The 19257-nt window shown below is 44.1% G+C and overlaps 1 protein-coding gene across 1 annotated transcript in view; it reads left to right on the top strand.

The window, feature by feature from the left end:
• Positions 1-16829: 16829 nt before the first annotated feature.
• LOC306792631 (synaptic vesicle glycoprotein 2C-like) overlaps positions 16830-19257 on the top strand; it is a gene marked incomplete at its 5' end in the record, with an annotated part of 17688 nt that continues 15260 nt past the window's right edge. Inside the window, one exon of the mRNA XM_079289883.1 lies at positions 16830-17439. Within this exon, the coding sequence (XP_079146009.1) occupies positions 16830-17439 (610 nt within the window). The remainder of the gene's footprint in view (positions 17440-19257) is intronic.

Genomic DNA, 19257 nt, shown 5'->3' on the forward strand with positions numbered 1-19257 from the left:
CGGACAGTATATTGATTTGACCTAAAGTCCATTTTGTGTGCATTGTATTTAATTATATAAATAATAATATAAATAATAATAATAATAATACAATATTAATCAACAATAACTTTCTTGATATTGTGGCTTTGAAAGACAACATTTAAAAAATGTTTTACAGTAAAAAACAAAACAGAGACAGAAGAATGGAGGCTCCGCCCTCTGCTGGCCGAGGCCGGTACATACAGTACAAACCTTAATGCTGCTGCAGCAATCAATACAATCCTCACATTTAAACATCTCAATAGTACTTGAGCTACTTCACAGAGCTGCATACACAGATGCATAGTTATAGTCTGTCGTTGACTGTCATGGAGCAGTGTGAGGAGGGAATAAAGAGATAAACTTATAAAGATTCACACACTCATTCGTTTGTGCTCTTTAGTTATGAGATGAATACAAATAGCAGATGAGCAGTGAATGAATCAATTCTTTCTGGAATGCTACAAATTAATTCCATTTAATTCTACTTCAAATAGAGTGCAGCAGGGATGATGTGTTTTTGGGCCAACCTTGAAGTTAGCGTCACATTGGTTCCCTCCAACACAAAGCCAACGGGACCGTTCCACTGGATTTTGGATTATTGCAGAAAACAAAAGTTTATGATACTTACAGGTTTTGTTCAGCAAGATAATTATTCACAAATGAACACAACTTGAATACGAGCGTGAATATAATCAGCAGAAGTAAAAAATGTGGCTATATGGGAACTCCCCCACGGTCACATGACTTCACGATGAAGGAGGACTAGTGTGCACAACGTTATCTCTTCTCTGACAAATTCAAATTCAAATGCAAAAAAACCCAAACGGACTGACTTTGCAATCCCCCCCCCCCCCCCCCCTTCAGACAGATGGTGAATACAGGTATTTTAAAACGGACAGTATGAGAACAAAAGGTGTGTTTAGAACATTGAAACATGTAAACATGTTCTAGCAGAAAACCAAAATACAACTATGAACATGAAAATGTAAAGCATGATTTGTCCCCTTTAAATGAAGATGATTCCTCCACATTTTAAATGTGCCAGCTTGTAAACAGCCCTTCCAGCGACAGTGTTGTCTTTACAGCCCTGCAATATCAAAATATATCATATTTCTAATAGAGTGTCCCCGTGTTGCGGACCATTGAAAGGTAATGAAAAGACATAATATCACATCCAGCCAATGTCTGTCACCTCATACAGAAAAAACAGCCTGCACGCCATGAACCACACCGTTAGTACAGTTACTCTTAGCGATGCAATTTGTATTTCTATAAACGTACTGCAGGTTTGTGTAAAAGTAGTCGTGTACAGTTTTCTCATAGTTTCGTCCCTTTGAAGATGTATTCATAATAAATCACTTGACGTACATATACTGTACATTACTAAAGGTGTAAGAGTGAAATGTGTCTGTTGAAATGCAAAAACTGATCATTATAGCCAATAACAATAATATATAAATAACAAATAGAAACAAATAAATAAATAAATAAATAAATAAATAAATAAATAAATAAATAAATAAATAAATAAATAAATAAATAAATAAATAAATAAATAAATAAATAAATAAATAAATAAATAAATAAATAAATAAATAAATAAAATAAAATAAAATAAAATAAAATAAAATAAAATAAAATAAAATAAAATAAAATAAAATAAAATAAAATAAAATAAAATAAAATAAAATAAAATAAAATAAATTAAAACATTAAATGAATAAAAACATTAAAATAAATAGTTTTTTATTAATATAGGGAACAAAGAAGTCCAGTCTCTTCTGCTAAGCAAACACAACTGCATAGTTCTGCATATTAAAGCTAAAGGAGAATATTGTTTAGGTTTCTGCATACAGTATACTGCTGCACGTCTGGGTGTCCATGTGTGTGAGTGTGTGTGTGTGTGTCCTCCCCTCCCTCCATCCCTGTTTTAAAGACAACAGAGCAGAACGCCCGGCGAGCGGCGGCCTGAAATACAGCTCATTTGTCAGTGACACTGGAAATGCTTTGACCTTAGACAGGCAGGCTTTGCAGAGTCAGCGTTTTTTCTCCTTCTAGCCGAATTACAGTCGTCATCCGCATGAGTGAGAACGGCTCCCCTCGTACACAACAAGCAGTATAACAGTACCCAGCTGAGGCTAAGGAGGTCTGGGGAGAGTCATGCTTTGTGTGGATTTCACTGGAAAATAAAAGCTTAACGTGTTCTTCACGTCTGGGCGGCTTCTGTCTCCAGAGAGAAATACACTGTTTTAACTATTGAGACCAGAACACGCATCAAACGCGTCTGTCTGTCTGTGTGTTGTTTTTCTAGCTGCATGATCAGGTTTTGTTTCTTCCTTTGCTGTTTTTCTTCTTCTTGTCTGCAGGTTTATGGCACAACTGGCTCCCTCTGCATCTCTGCAGCACTTTGAAACCTCTGGAATGGTCACGCTGACATTGGTGCTGAATGATGATCCAAGTTTCCAAGTATTCTATTTCACACTTATTACACAAAAGTGCAGCTTTAAAAAAAGAGAAATGATCTTAATAAATGACGTCAAGAAGTAAAGTACTTTTGGCTCAAACTCTGCAACTATCCTCATACAATGTTTCTTTTGATATTTTACAAAAAGCTTCCCCTCATTTCCGTGCGTTTTCCTACGAAAGCCAGCAACACGTACCAATTCAGCTGGTTACATTCATCCAGTCTTTAAAATAAACTTCCTTATTCACAGGAAACTACTCATTTAGGTTTAGGCAACATAAATACTTGGTTAGGTTCAGTGAAAGATTCTCGTTTTGGTTCAAATAACTACGGAAGTGCCGTATACATGAGGCAAGTTATGTGACAAAACAAATGACCGTTGACTTCTTGTTTCACATGTGGAACGTAGAGCTCATCCACCTCTCCTCCTGCAGATCCTCCAGCAGAGACCGGTCCACTGTGTGTGCTTTTGCAGCCTCGATACTTCGTCGTTCATGATTACGGGGATGAAATAGGAAGTCGTTTTGTGGGATACCGACAAATTACAGTGCATTATTTTTCGAATAGGCATCGCTACGAATGCTGGACGAGACCAGCCGGGACTGCAGTTTGTTCCTTTCTTCAACCTCCTTTAGAGGTTTGACGCATCCAATTATTTATGTGACGCTATTTTCAAATTAAAGACAATTTTAGAAAAGACAAGACACGAGGCTGATGTTGTCCCAGCTGCTGAAGGACATTGTAAATACAGCCGTCTTGGGCGTGATGTGCATTGACTAGCGGACCATGAATGCACTTCTGGCCTGAATAGCCCAGCTGCTACTTGTGCACATAGATCACGTATCCGTTCCAACACACCCTCCAGCATGAGGACGCCCCCTGCTCGTTGCCTTTGGGGAACTTTCTAACAACCCCGCTGACCTCTGCCAACGTTTTTATTTCAATAGAAATGACGGCGTCCTGAGAACAGGATGGAGCAGAGAGGAGAAGGTGTCTCTATCAGCCGAGGAACTCTGACCATGATTTGAAAATCACTGCAGAGATTATGGTCCACTTCCTGTCCTCACTGCCAACATTGTTGCTGCCATGTGGTCTGCGAGAAATGAACAGTTTTCTCGATAGACCTGCAGGAAAGTTTGACCGGTCCACCGTGAACAGACCCAGATCCTCCAGCAGAGACCGGTCCACCGTGAACAGACCCAGATCCTACAGCAGAGACCGGTCCACCGTGGACAGACCCAGATCCTCCAGCAGAGACCGGTCCACTGTGGACAGACCCAGATCCTACAGCAGAGACCGGTCCACCGTGGACAGACCCAGATCCTCCAGCAGAGACCGGTCCACCGTGGACAGACCCAGATCCTCCAGCAGAGACCGGTCCACCGTGGACAGACCCAGATCCTCCAGCAGAGACCGGTCCACCGTGGACAGACCCAGATCCTCCAGCAGAGACCGGTCCACTGTGGACAGACCCAGATCCTCCAGCAGAGACCGGTCCACCGTGGACAGACCCAGATCCTCCAGCAGAGACCGGTCCACTGTGGACAGACCCAGATCCTCCAGCAGAGACCGGTCCACCGTGGACAGACCCAGCCTTGGACCTGCAGTTGGAGCTCCGGAGGGACGAGGAAAATATATATCTAGAAATGTAGAGAAGTCTTGCACAGTGATCAGTAATGTGACAATGGGATTAAAAACAAAGGAGCAGAACTCATGTAGATGGATTCGGCCGGCCAGACACAACTGAATGGGCTGAAACAGAATCAGAAAAACAAGAAGTGGAAGAAGAGAAGAATAAAAATGCGGTGCAGTATCTGTTATTGTGGACAACCTTACATACTTACATGGAAGTACTTTCTTTCTACCTCTCCTGCTGTCTCTGCACCCAACCTCTGGCTGACAAGGAGGAGGAAAGCAATTAACATCACTGTCACTATCCATCTAGTATCCTCCGTCCTAATGGAAGATGACAAATTATGGAGCGCAATATGGGATGCCGTGGCCCACCTCCTACTCCCGTGTATGTGTGTGTGTGAGTCGTGGATAACAGAGAGATGGAGAATGGGCTAAAGTAGTTTCCTCATTCAGCCTGAGAGTGAGTCTATAACTCAGAAACCTGTGCGGTTTGTGATTACTGACTTTAAGGCATCAGGAAGGAACAGAGGGATAGAGAACGACATCAGCTTTGACAAAAAATGTCATCAGAATCCCGCACGCTGACTTACAAATTACCTTGGACGTGAGCTTGACAGGGAATAATGTCATAAAAGACCGCTGGAGTGACGCCTACTGTGAAGTCTTCATGAGAGCTTCAGCTCATACTTTGCTGCTGTTACATTTTCAACCACTTGAGCAACGAGAACCGTTAATGCAGTCTCAACCGTCACCTTTATTCTGCCCCTCGGAGGGCAGTCGGTTTTGCAGGATAGAGAGCGACATGAAACAAACATGGAATAAATGATTCAGAGCAACACAGAGTCAGCAGCACTGCATCAATGAACACGAAACAATACACGATGACGATCCTGTCATCGACACCGCCTAAAAGTGTTCAACATCATGAAGAGATCAGCATAAAGATAAAGTATTACCACGATAGCATCAAGTCCGCAGCAACAACATGATCAGAGATCAACATGTGCTGAACCTCCTCAACCAAGCAGCGGTTTCTGGTCCCACCGGCGGGTTATTTATCTCCTCGTAACTGAGATCCGAGTGGATGCTTCTGTACCTGAGGGATAAGCAGTCAGTGTTCATTTCTCCACTAATAGAAAGGTCCACTTTACCTCGGGCACACTGTGGTCCTTGGTGCAGACCACAAAAAGCTGTTTCTCATCTTGGGGACCATCAGGCTCCAGGTATTTTAACCCAAACCAAAGATCTTTACCTAAAACTAACCCAGAGGTTTTGTTGCTGAAACACAACTGTGTTTCCACAATCTTTTCCTAAACGTACATTATTTTTGTGAATCTCAAAGTGGTTCCGGCACCAACACAGCACTTTAATTGATATGTTTATTTTCTACTTAATTCAATAACCTTCATGTAAATGGGAACATTCCTTTGCCTCCGTCTTTATTTTTACTTGACGCCACAGGTGTGCAGCATCAGCCCGTTCTCATCGTTACTAAACCTAACTCAGTGGCTGAGTTGCTTAAACCTGAGCAAGTGTTTAAGCCGTACTTTCCAATGTTTCGGAGGCATCTAAACCTCACCGCAGACTGTGTGGGCTGCAGCTGCTGCGACGGATACATGGAAGAATGCTTGCTGTGATTGGCTTTGAGCAAAACCATACAAATAGAAAACAAGGTTTGAATGCAGGTATCGATCGACTGGAGAAAATCAGTACTTGCTTCTGGGTTATTTCGATCGATTCTTTAAGGTATTGAGGAACGATACCCAGCTCAGTGTCAAACAATCTCATTTTGAGAAGCATTTTAATGGTGTGAGTGAGTTTTGCAGGTGAGATGAACTTGTCAGGATGCATGTTGGTAAAGCAGACTGGAAAAGCAAATACTGACCAAGCATGGGATGGTAATGACCGATGCGTGTCAGCAATCGAGAAAAGATAAAACACCTGTCAGTTCAAAGTCCAGACTTCCTGTTTTCCAGACGTGTCACACACATGTCATCTCCAGTGCGTGTAAATAACTCAGCAGCAGTTTGAAGAGCAGAGAGCTGCAGAGATGCTGGTCTCTCTGTGCTAATCCTCCGTCCTCCATTTGTTCCTGTGACGGGAAAATACATGTAGAAGATCACAGGGCGAAGGCACATCAGGCCGTGGCCGTGGAACCAGAGACGACGAACAGACGTCCAAAGAAATAGCATCGCAGCACATCGACAATCCCTGTGACCGCTGATCCAACGTCTTTCTTCAGGCGTGCTGTATGAAGATTGATTATTATTCCTCCTCTCTGTCTTTACATATTGCCATCTCTTCTTCCTGTCATCCTCCTGGAGTCTCCTCTTCAGAAACCCTTCACCCCCGTGTGTTAAGAAATGTAATTAACCTTTACAGCCGGGATCTTCCAGAGGCCATTTTGTTCTTGTTACTAAACACCAACTCAACAGCAGCTCGACGCTCACGAGCTCTTTTTCTGCAGCTTCCTGAGACGAGTCCTGGCAGAGTAATCAGTTATATCCAGCATCTTCGTTATGCGCGTGAAGGGTTAAAACGACTGATGTTGAGTGTTTTGTGAGTGATTTTTAGGTAAGTTAAGGGAATACACCCCAGGAAAAAAACTATTTTTTTAATGCACTGGTCAATTTTGAGATTTTGCACTATTTTGAAAGCATCTTCTTTCAGACTAAGAATAAAAAACACATTCATGTGCTTATTTGACTACTTTCTTTTCTCCTAAATTCACCAAAAGTAAGCATTAGATCATACCTCAGTTGCATTTTTACACAAAATAACGTAAGTACTAAACTCCCCTTGTCTCCCCTTAAATCCAACCGAATATCGTTTGTCCATTACTTTGAATCAGTCAGTTTCTTTCCAGAGTACATACTCAGTAAGTTATAGCAAAAACAAGTAATTACCTGCCTCTCAAAACACATGTTTCTGAAGGTGTGTGAGTGGGAAGATGAGTGGAGTGTGTAATTACAGGAGAAACAAAGCAGTGCATCCTGATTCATTCGAAAGCACACCTTGCTAACGACCCCTTTGTTGTTGTTTTTTACGCATGAAATGACGCGCCCACCAGAGCGTGTAATTAGAAATCAATTAAACTCCATATCGCACATCCAACTAAACTGCTCAAAATCAATTTCCCAGTGTATCGTCTGAGCGTTCTCCCCAAAGGTCGTGTCGTGTATCATCTTTGCATTGGTTTCGATTCAGGAACCAGACCTTTAGGTGTAAACCCGCCTTTAGACTCCAACGATCACATGGAGCATATTCTTTATTGATCAAAGGCTGAATGATGGTTTATGAAAAAAAGAGAAAAAAAGACAAAGAGAGATGAATGTATCCTATCTTCATCCCTTTAAGGGGGACATGTCTCTGCATTTGACCCGTCCCTGGATATAGGGAGCAGTGGGCTGCCAGAGGTTCAGTGTATTGCTCAGGTTCACTTCGACACGTGACACGTCCCAGTCGGGGTTCGAACCGTTGACCTTCCGGTTCCCAAACAACCTCTTCACCCAGTGCGCCACGGTGACCCCATTATTTGAAAGTGTATTGAGTTTGCATGCCCAGAACAGATCTCATGCTTTGTTAATGTTAATGCAGGAGTTATGTGCATATGTGTGTGTGCGTGTGTGTGTGCAGGCATGTCCTGATATGAATAATGTGTGTGCGCGTGTTTGGTTTTATTCATTTCAACCCTCAAATTAAACGACAGCTGCCCGATAGAAATGCAAATGTGTCTGCGTTTTTGTTTGACTGAGTGAGAGGGACGTCCTCGCAGGCTTCCTTCCTCGCTGCTTGAGATTTCTCCTGTAATGGTTATTTCTGAGAGCGGAGGAGAGGAGTGCTCATTCACCGGGGGTTCATAATGGCCCTTCTGCAGCCATGCAGAATGGGTTGGGTTATTTGGGGATTGCTTAGTCTCTCTGCCCAGACGGCCGCATTGAACACTTTTAGCCTCAAGGTTTGGCGCCGACTGGCTTCCTTCAGAAGGCGCAGATACAAAGACGCTGGATTCAGACGTGCAAAGAAACACACACATATACACTTACGTTTCATACACACTGTACATCGGTGTCATCATTAGCTCAGATCAAAAAATAAAGATCAAAATCAATGCAGCAGAAACTTTCGTCTTTTTCATTCTTCCTACTTGTCAAAACCTGGTGCCTACACTACCCATGATGCAACAGCCAGCAGTTCTGTCGTAAATGTAGGTGTGTTATGCAGTCGCTATAGACTGTATATAAGAAGTGGACGTAGTCATTGTAACGTCACCCGTTGGTTAGAGTACTGATGTTTTGAAGCCTCGAGTTCAATGATGTGGCCGTCGCCATCTTGGCTTTTTGCTACCGGTAAACAGAAGTGACCATATCTGGACTGAGGAGTGACGTAGAGACGCCGTATACGTCTCTGGTAGAGACCTGTCAATCACCGTGTAGCCCCGCCCTAAAGCATCCCCTGCTTTATGGTCTGTGTGACTCTAAATGGACCATCATGTACTAAATGAACATCATGCTGTATTGAAGAAGACTTGAAACTAGAGATTGAGACATAAACTCATGTTTACAATGTTTACTGAGGTAATAAATCAAGAGAGAAGTAGAGTCATTTTCTATAGACTTCTATACAACCAGAGGAGTCGCCCCCTGGTGGACACTAGAGAGAATGCAGCTTTAAGACATGAAGCATCGGCTTCACCCGTCAGGACCGGAGGTTGCAGCCTGCCTGCAGCAGAGATGAGCAGATAGAGACCGTTGAGGTTCATCAGTTGAATCTCTCTCGGTACTAAAAGGGGCTTTAAACACATATGGGCAACTTCGCGGCTCCTGCTATCGTGCATGTTTAGCTCACTCTCACTGGCACTCTTGAATAGAACGGAGACATCGTGAGCGTTATTAGTAACACCTGTGCTTTATTCCTACTATGACAAAGTCAGAATGTGTGCAGAGAGAAAGACACAGCAGGAAACAGCCAACATGTCTCTTTTTGAGGTACCACCACAAAGTAATGTACAATGTAATGTATTATGTTGTAAAAACTACTGAAATGTTGATCCGTGTTGTAGGAGAAGAGCTAGCAAGTTAGCAAACTGACTCAGTCGCACAGTGAATACCCAAAGTGTTGCTCACATTAAGCTAACGTGACAGGTCAACAGTTGAATCAACAAGAGCTTTTTAAAAAGGTCGACATATGTGAACAGCTGCAGGCACGATTTACAATCCATTTTGTAATGAAATGCTTTTAGTCGTATTCTGAGGGTGTCGAAGATATTATATCAAACATGGAAGACATTTCAACATGTCTCAGGTGTAAATAACAGAGTTCAAATTAAACGGTGACACCTGAATGTAACAGAGCCTTTAAATAAGTAACACCTGAGCTTTTCCTTCTATGACAAGTTACGAACTCCTGAAATGTGTGGTGTTATTACATGAGATTGACAGCAGATTATCATATTTCATTAAACTGGACTAGCGTGTCGTGCTCCAGCAACAGTCCGTCATCCCTCAGTGAACTTCTTCCCAGCATGCCACTTTCCCCTCCTCACTCCTTCTCTTTGGTCTGAGATGCTGCGCAACACCCTCATCACCGAGCCTCCGACACACATCCTGCTGTATGACACGGGAAATACTCACGATTGTCCGTTTGTATTGATTTCAGTCTGCCTATCCCTCCTCTCCTCCCCCTCCCTTCTCCCTCGCCTCCACCACACCTCCCCCTCAGCCTCTCAGCCTCTCAGCCTCTCAGCCTCTCTCGTCTTCCCTCGGACTGCAGCAGAGAAACCGCTGCATCGCAGGAGACAAGAAACGAGAGATCTCGGCGCGATGCTTTCCATCTCTGCCGCCGTGTAGACTCGTCGCGCTCGGATACGATGCGTCTGGTCCTCTGCAGGCTGTGAGTATTTCATTTCTTTTGTTAAATGTGCCAAACTGTAACTTCATCTCCCTCCGCTCTCCGCTGCACAGTGGAACATAGCAAGCATCTTTATCCGCCTGGGGGATCATTTAGTATGCAAAGAGAAGATGTCGGATGCACCTGGTGAATAAAATGCTGTTATTTATCCCTAATGGCAGTACAATGATGATTAAAGTCCCTGCGCGCGTGGAAGACGGAAAAGTTGGGGAACTTTCCAAGAGTTATAAGAATTATAAAAATATCCCCTCGATTTTTTAAATCAAATGTGTATATCTGTGGGCTGGTGCTCGGCCGGTGGAGCCGCTGTGTCGGCTGCAGCAGTGCATGCACCCTGAGCGGAACAAAGAGGAGGAAAAAGTGACGGATGTGTTTGCATAAAGCTGTCCCTCCCACCACACCGAACGGGAAGTGTGATTGGATCAAAGATGTTGAAGCATATCCAGGTGTTGGCTGCTGGCCACTGCTCTGAAGGTTCCTTTTGTCGGTGGATGTTTGCCTTGGGCCTGCATGTGGACCTCAGTGTTTGCTTTAGCTCAGCAGATGACAATGCAGCCATCTCTTCGGTCTGTTCAAACATGTATTGTTGGTTGTTATCTCGGCGTCATCTAAACACAAAAGAGGAGCTTTGACTTGCGTGGGTCCGCGCCACATGTCATGATGAGGGCCAGGGCAGAAGGATGCCATCCTGTCAGCCAATCGGTAGCCTGGAGAGACTGGAACATCGTAAAGCCATTCAGATGTGAAATCTAAACCAAAAGAAATCGATGTTTGCAGAAGATGAGAGCACAGAACATGTGGTTCTTAATGGGAACGCGGCTGAGAGTGTTTCCCCAACAATTTAAAGTGCCGTGGATGTGGCACATCCAGTGGTGAGGTTGCAGATTGCAACCAACTGAATTCCGCTCAGCTCACTCCTCCCGTTCCTGTGGTTACGTGAGCCGCTGAGTGCGAAACGGCGGTAACGCTGTTGGCCTCTCACAGGGACCGGCTTTACCGTAATAACACGACTGTAGGTACTTTTACTCTGCGACTCATATCACGGTTTCACACCCGTGTCGAAGAACTGCGGTGGTCTTCACGATAAAAGCGTGAAAGGCTTTCACTGCAGCCAGTGTTTGGTTTGTCCCTTCAGGGCTAGGTGTATTTTTTTCCAGTAAAATGAAGAATAAAGAAATGATTGAAAGAAATTCACACACACACACAGTCACGGTTTGGGCACCCACAGTGACCCCCAAAGCAGCTGGCCAAACTCCAGCAGCCTGTAAACTCTCACAGTCATCATTATATACAAGCACTCAGGCAGTGTGTGTGTGTGTGTGTGTGTGTGTGTGTGTGTGTGTGTGTGTGTGTGTGTGCGTGTGTGTGTGTGTGTGTGTGTGAACACCAGGAGGAGAACCCAAATGAAGCGCTGTGTCGTTTGACAGTTCCCTTTGCAGCAGAGCATTTGTGAATTCATGAATTATGAATTCATGTGTTTGTGCTCAGTGGATGTCTGAGCTCCGAGCCATGATGCTGCTTTATAACGTAGTGTGTGTGTGTGTGTGTGTGTGTGTGTGTGTGTGTTCATCACTGGAATGCTTCATTGCTGCTGCTTCAACAGCCTCTTGAGGCTGCGGGCTTTTAAAGTGCTTCTTCATCAGTCTGCCCCCCCCCCCCCCCTTGTTTTGGAAAGCAGAACAAGATGTTTCCTGAAAAGTTCATTTTTAGATATTTAGGTATCAATTAAATCAAAGTTTGCTTACAACGTCTGCAGACCTGCAGTGAGTTTTAAAAAGACGTCAGCTTGACATTGAAATCCAGATTTTTACGTGAAGTTTTTCTAACTGCTGTGTTTCAGTCCACTGACCCTGATTTGCCATTGACTTACACAGGCTGCAGACACCTGCGTCACAGGTCAGAGGTGTGTTCGGCTGGTAGATCTATAGGGGCTTTTGCAGATAAAAACCAACATTTGCAATATATTAAAACTCTATTCAACCCTATTTCAACATGGCATGGTAGCCTCTATCTAAAACCCGTTCTCCCACAATATCAGCTTCTATGTGCAGGTTTTTTTAATGCTGGAAAACCTGCTAAAATGGGTGATAAACTTCCCTTTTGCCAGTAGGCGGGTATGCATTTATTTTCTTTTTCTGCTGTGTCACAGGGAAGATGTCACATTGGTTCCTTCTTTTTTGAACATCTGTGACTTTTGTCTTTCTTTCAAGCTCGTTGGCGACTCATTTGGAACAATATTTGAGCGCTGCTTTGATGGAGACGCAGAATTTGTGGCTGAGACGACAAACACTTGTTCATAGCAGTCAGAGTGGTGGAAATGAACGCGTCCACCTGAGTGTCATGTTCGCATCACTGCTGATCGGAGCTGGAGACGATGAATACCTGTCACTACTGCAGCCATTTGTCCCTCCACTTAATGCAGATTGTAACCTTTCACCTTTGTATTCAACGCTGTTTCCAAGTGTATTTATACAAACACCATTCCCGTTCTTTTAAAGATACTTAAGTCAGGCGTACACAGCACTAAAGCGGGTCATTTAGGACAGAACTCACATTGCATATTAAGCTGCAGGAAGTCCTGCGTTATTTCTGTCCAAACTTAAACCTCACTCGTGAGGCATCTGCTGAGCTTGGCGTGTACTTTCCTTCTCACGATGTGCATTCAGTGACTGCCCACTGCAGCCATCTGTGGGCACAGCAGAAGGCCTGTAGGGCTCTGCACACACCACTCACATTTACGTACTGTCGATCAGCGTGTCGCATGCAGATACAGGATCTCTCTCTGTGTGAAACTCACGTGTTCGTATTTCTTTTCCCCTCTTTGAAAACACAATATTTTGCAGAGGAAGTTTGTTCGAATGTCCTGCAGGAAACATGGTGCACAGTGCGAGCGTGCACAGTGCGAGCGTGCACAGTGCGAGCGTGCACAGTGCGAGCGTGCATGTGTGCGTGCGTGTGTTGCGTGTGTGCGTGAGTGATTAATGAACGTGGCTGGATGGCGTCAGCGGGCCATGACAGCACGACTGCGAGGAAATGGTTTCCCCTCTCCCTCCGTGGACTGCTGATTCAGAGCTCGCAGGACTTTTTCGCTGATTGCAAAAATCACATCATAAGGGTGCCGTTATAATAACCCCAATCACAGCATCACACTGTGGCTCAAAGGGAATGGAAAGACTTCTAAATGTCAGCATTGATGACCATTTGCATAAGGAGGAGAGCTGTTAGCTTATCATGAATAATGAAATGTCAACAGAAGAGGCATATCACTCATTTTGTCTACGTTGCCATCAAGACGCTGACTTTGAAACTCCTGTCGCACTCGGATGAGAGGATGACGAGAGAGAGAGAGAGAGAGAGAGAGAGAGAAGGAAGAAGTGACGAGAGATTGACAGTCATCGAGGGGAAACTAGCATGGAGGAGGTGAGACGAGACCTGGCTGCCTGTTATACACCATTATTCGTTTCCCCTCTGTTATAAAAAGTTCTCTCCGTGTTGCAGTGCAGCGAGTTGATTGGCTATTTTCTTCTCGACCATGCGGTGCAGAAACTCTCGGAGCATATCATGAGCTTTATCACAGAGTTCGACCTTTAGTCTCCAGACGTCAACGCGCTCAGCTGGAGGAGGAATGAGTTCAGGGAGGTTTGGAGTCGACTGTGCTTCCAACATGCATATTCCTTTAATGTTCTGGCTTCAGGGGAACCAGCATTGTTGTGTCTTTGTGCCGTGTTGCATCTTTTTAAAAGTTTCTTTTCCATAAATGCCAATCCTTCATGTCTTAAAGCTGCATTCTCTCTAGTGTCCACCAGGGGGCGACTCCTCTGGTTGTATAGAAGTCTATAGAAAATGACTCTACTTCTCTCTTGATTTATTACCTCAGTAAACATTGTAAACATGAGTTTATGTCTCAATCTCTAGTTTCAAGTCTTCTTCAATACAGCATGATGTTCATTTAGTACATTATGGTCCATTTAGAGTCACACAGACCATAAAGCAGGGGATGCTTCATGGTAAACTCTCCTAAAGTTGAAATATATGTATGTTTACGAACACTGTGCGGTTGCCATGCAAAAAAGTGCTGAGTGTACTGACCTTTAATTATTCGTCAATAAATAGTTACATTTAATAACTTGGAGAGAGCCAGGCTAGCTTTTCCCCCCTATGTCCAGTCTTTATGCTAAGCTAAGCTAATCATCCAACGCTTGGCAAGAAAACATATGAAGTCAATGCAACGAACAGCCTTTTGTTCTCTTTCCGGTGAGAACAGTTTCATATATTTACTGACTGCCTTTACACTTGGTGAGGAAGCCAAGTAAGAAATAAACATCTGACCGCTCAATCAGCACTCATTTCACTCAAATACCGAATTACAAAACTCGGTAAAAGACTCACTTTTGCCTTCATGCTTCACCCAAACCGAAGCGGGAAATGATGCAACGTAAACCCCGACGGCAGCCCGTCTTTTTATTTACTCTCCTGAAGCCACAGGGTGGCCGGGGGGGAGTCAGTGTCTCATCATCGGGCCGTGCACAAAGTTAGTTAGAACACATTTCCGACTTCATTTCATTGCTGCATTGCACCAAAATCTGTCGGGCAGCTTCACGTCGCTGTGGAGCCCCGATGCTTACGTGCAAACGACAGATCCCAGCTGATGTTTTATCTCATGCAGCAGAGCAAAGGTGAGCAGAAACACCATGCATCAACCTGCCACGGTCGATTTGGAGACTCACCCGGTCTCAACACTTCAGTGTGTGCTTTCCACTCCACGGACTGCAGATACAAATACAGCAAACAGCAGATTATGCAGAACACCGGCTAACTGAAACCAGAAACCACTGAGCTGAGTCGCCTGTGTTTGAATCGTTTCACTGATATCATTTCTGTTTCTGGTTGTCTGATATTTGTGTCAGTGATTTTGATCAGCAGATGCCACTGACTGCTGTGCTCCATGATATCAACGAGATGCATTACAGTGAAGACATAATGTTCATTTGCACCAAGTTTTTTTGGCCCAGTTTCCAATCCAAGTCTTTTAATAATGGACACCCCCGATACTTACATTTATATTTGTTATTTGTGTATTCGTACCAACACAGGACTTTCACCCAGGAGATCGTTGTTCGTGTCGAGTGTGAAACCAAGTCATTGTTGACTTAGTTTACCTTAGTTTTGTTACACAAGAAAATGACTTATTTTAACCCAAACCAGTATCTAAAACCCAACCAAGTACTGATATTGCTTAAACCTAAACAAGTACTTTTGTTGCTTAACCTAAACAACTACTTTTGCCGTGTAAGTAAAATTAAAAGTAAGCATTTAAAAATGTTATTTTGTAAGGATTTTATTTTGTAAGGTTTGCATATGACGAGCGGAAACTGCACGTTTCCTGTGAACGTTTTTTTATAAAAAGACAGACGAGCAGAAAGTGACACGTCAAACTCACACTAGAGGGGAAACTGGAGCCAAAAACTAAAAGTCCTGATCCAAAAATATTACTTTCAGCATTTTTAATCATTGATAAACAAGTTGGAGGCAAGTTTTAAGTGTGAGACTCCTGAAACTGAAGCGATTGACTAGAGAGAAGACACACTGTTGAACATTGCTTTTGCAACTGTTTATCTTTTTTGGTTCATTTGCATCAATCAAAAGATTTTACATTCGCGAAAATAAATTTGCGTATTTTAGAATTTCCAGTCAAATGGCCGTGAAAACCCTTCTCCACGTGTCTTTAGCATGTTGTATTTGTGTGCTTTCGTTCTGTCCGTGCTCTGTAATGGAGCTGCAGTGACAGTGCTGCTAAAGCGCTTTGGAGTGTATTGTGAGGACCCGTTTCTCCTGCAGCTGCCTGGTGACCGCTGGCTGCAGTGTGGTACAGACGTGGCCCTGACGTGTTGACAGGTCTCCTGAGAGGTCATGCCAGTGCCACAGGAGAGAGTCCTAAAGGGGAGTCAGTCATACAGGCTGACACGTCGTCCCAGCACAGAAACATGATCCAGAAATGAAACAGCTCTGAAGGAAAACATGGTTACAACGGACACATTTCTGAATGTGTGATACAAGTCGGCTATAAATGATATCAACTTAGTTCAGTTCTACACACAAATGCACCTCTTCTTGTAAAAAGGCAACACAACATGTAGTTCATTAGGTACAACCAGCTGCACACATAAGATCCCTGCATGCAATCGAACCCTTGTGAATCTCATCATATTAGGTGTTTTACTTTGGCAATGTGTCAAAGATGTGCTCATTCATCTCTTTTTGGAGGCTGTAGCTTGTATTCATTGCATTGCATCATAATTACTGGTGTCTGTAATATATACACATTTCAATCTAAACAAAATACTGGAAGACCAGTTTGTTTTCAATGAATCTTTCTCTTTAGTTTGAACTCTTCAGTCTGGCTGATGCTCTTTTGAAGTTCTTTCAGTGTGCCAAGGCGAGTATTTGTGACAGCTGTTCATCAAACTAAACTTTCTTTTCTCTTTCTGTCCCCTCAGGATGGTGGTCTCTTGTGCTGAGCTCTGACAGGCGGAGGATCTTTTCCAATTTCAGATCAACTGTCTTCATTTCAGCGCTGTCTGGCTGCTCCCATCCAATGGAATTAGACATCGTTACTTAATCATTACTGTTCTGGCAGCTGACTGACTTTTCAGCATGAATAAACTGCTTTGAGTCTCATACTAGAGGACCAGAAAGAAAGAAAAAGAAAGGCACCTTACCTTTGTGGCAACCGGTGGAATAAATCTGAATAGATTTGAACGAAAAGACTTTTAGTGCCAAATTTCCCCGTTCCAAGATGGATGAAACGCATACCAACAGCACTGCCTTGGCTAAAGGGGCCAAGGACATTGCTAAAGAAGCAAAGCGGCACGCTGGCAAGAATTTAAGCAAAGCCGTCGACCGGGCCTCGGACGAATACTCGACTCATCGCAGCTACAACCGCTTCCAGAACGAGGACGAAGAAGAGAACAACCGCAACAAGTACGGTCAGCAAGACGGTCACTACGCCGACAACGCAGCCAACGAGGACGAGGACGAGGCCTCGAGCGACGCCACGGAGGGCCACGACGACGAAGACGAGATCTACGAGGGGGAGTACCAAGGCGTGCCGGCCCACAACGACGGGAAGCCGCGGGACGGTCAGGTGGCGCTGGGACAGCCGGTTTCCGACAGCCTGAAGAGCCGCAAGGACCTGGAAACTGAGAGACAGACGGACGAGGAGGAGCTCGCCCAGCAGTACGAGCTGATCATGCAGGAGTGTGGCCACGGGAGGTTCCAGTGGCAGCTGTTCTTCGTCCTCGGGCTGGCGCTCATGTCGGACGGCGTGGAGGTGTTCGTGGTGGGCTTCGTCCTGCCCAGCGCCGAGACGGACATGTGTGTCCCCAACTCTGGTGCCGGATGGCTCGGTAAGCATTTGCAATTCCAGTCGGACACTTTCCTGAGTTGTTTGTATTCGTACACAGAGTCTCACCTTTAAGAATCTTGCTTCTGTACTCCGGTGCACCCTGACATCACTGGGGGGCGTGGTTACACAGCACAGATGGTGGAGAGACACTGCTTTCCATCGTGGTGTTGTTATTCTTCAAAACATCTCTTTTTTCAATCAGCTTCTTAATATGAGCGATGACCCGAGAACAGTGTTGTTCATTTCACATCAGAGATTTGTGTTTGTGCTTTTCTCGTTGGTTTGAGAAGGTTGAGGCTCGGTCGTAGAAAGGTGATGTCATATCGTTCAGCTCTGTGAGGCTGTAATGCTAATATCTGGATGCTAACATGCTCCCAGTAACAACGCTAATGTGCTGATGTTAAGCAGGTGTAACGTTTACCGTGTTCATTAGTTCAGTTTAGCACGTTAGCATGCTAACATTTGCTAATTGGCACAAAACACAGAGTAAAGATGGCCGACATTGTCGCGCCTAAATGACAGCTGTTGGGATGTTTGCTCGTGTTCACCGCCGTGTCAATCAAAGTCCTGATGATGCTGATTGGCTGAGGTTTTTAAAGCCTGAAACTGAATACTTTTTTCTTTGATTGTTGCTCATTTAGTCATATTATTGATGTTATAGAGAAATAAGATTTTGGATCAAGTTGTCAGTGGCATCCGACAGCCTCAGATTTGAAGTAAAAGTAAAAAAGACAGACTTAAAGTGACAACCAAGCACAAAGTCGTGGAAGTCATCGTTCCCTGTGTTCAGTGATGGAAAGAGGAAGCCGGTTTCAGTCAGTATGTATGTTTATTATCTGAGTGAAAGCTTGAATCACTCAACATCAACGGGGATGTTCTCAATAAAACATCCTAAAACAAACACGTAACGTTACAGGTTGGGTGTTTCAGCAACCTGCTAACGACGCGTGTTGTTCCCGACATGCAGCGCTACACATGGAGACACGTGCGACTGTAATGTCGCTGCTTTAGGAGCTCGCCAGAGGGTTGTCATGGCACCAGGTATTGGGATGCATGAGGAGGTGTAGATGGATCTCTCCCACACTACGAGGGACTCAGTGGGAGACAGGAGGAGAGAATAGCAAGAATGAGTCATTTTACCAGCTCGCTCACACACACCGCATAAGTAAAGGATGTGTGTGTGTGTGTGTGTGTGTGTGCTCACTTGTGAATGTGTTTAAGACTCAGAAACACTGAACCGACATCAAAGAACTAGCTGAGTGTTGCGTCGCCTCCATGTCGCCTGTGTCTTGCACTTAAACGTGTGAAAATCCCACAAAAGCATTTTGTATGTTTTTCACGTAATCATGAACAAGGAGGTGTAAAGACTGCAAAAGCCCACACAGAGCAGCTGGTGCGGCCAATAAACACATCGTTCACCCTGGAGACCAGAACCTAAACCCAACGAAGTATTTCTGTTGTTTAAACCAAATTAAGTTGTTTCCTGTGACGGTGGAAGTTTATTTTGAACACTGCGTGCATGTAACTAGCGTCAACTGATACGAGTTGCTAAACTTTGTAGGCAAATGCACGGAAAATGACGAGTAAATTCAATGATATGACGATGAAACCAGTGAATGTAAGTTATCATATTTGAACTGAGGAGGAGTGACGTAGAGACGCCGTATAGGCTCTGGTAGCGGCAGCAACCTGTCAATCACCGTGTAGCCCCGCCCTAAAGCATCCCTGCTTTATGGTCTGTGTGACTCTAAATGGTCCATAATGTACTAAATGAACATCATGCTGTATTGAAGAAGACTTGAAACTAGAGATTGAGGCC

The sequence above is a fragment of the Melanostigma gelatinosum genome (assembly GCF_949748355.1).
Source record: "Melanostigma gelatinosum genome assembly, chromosome: 18".
In the NCBI taxonomy this organism is placed as follows: Eukaryota; Metazoa; Chordata; class Actinopteri; order Perciformes; family Zoarcidae; genus Melanostigma; species Melanostigma gelatinosum.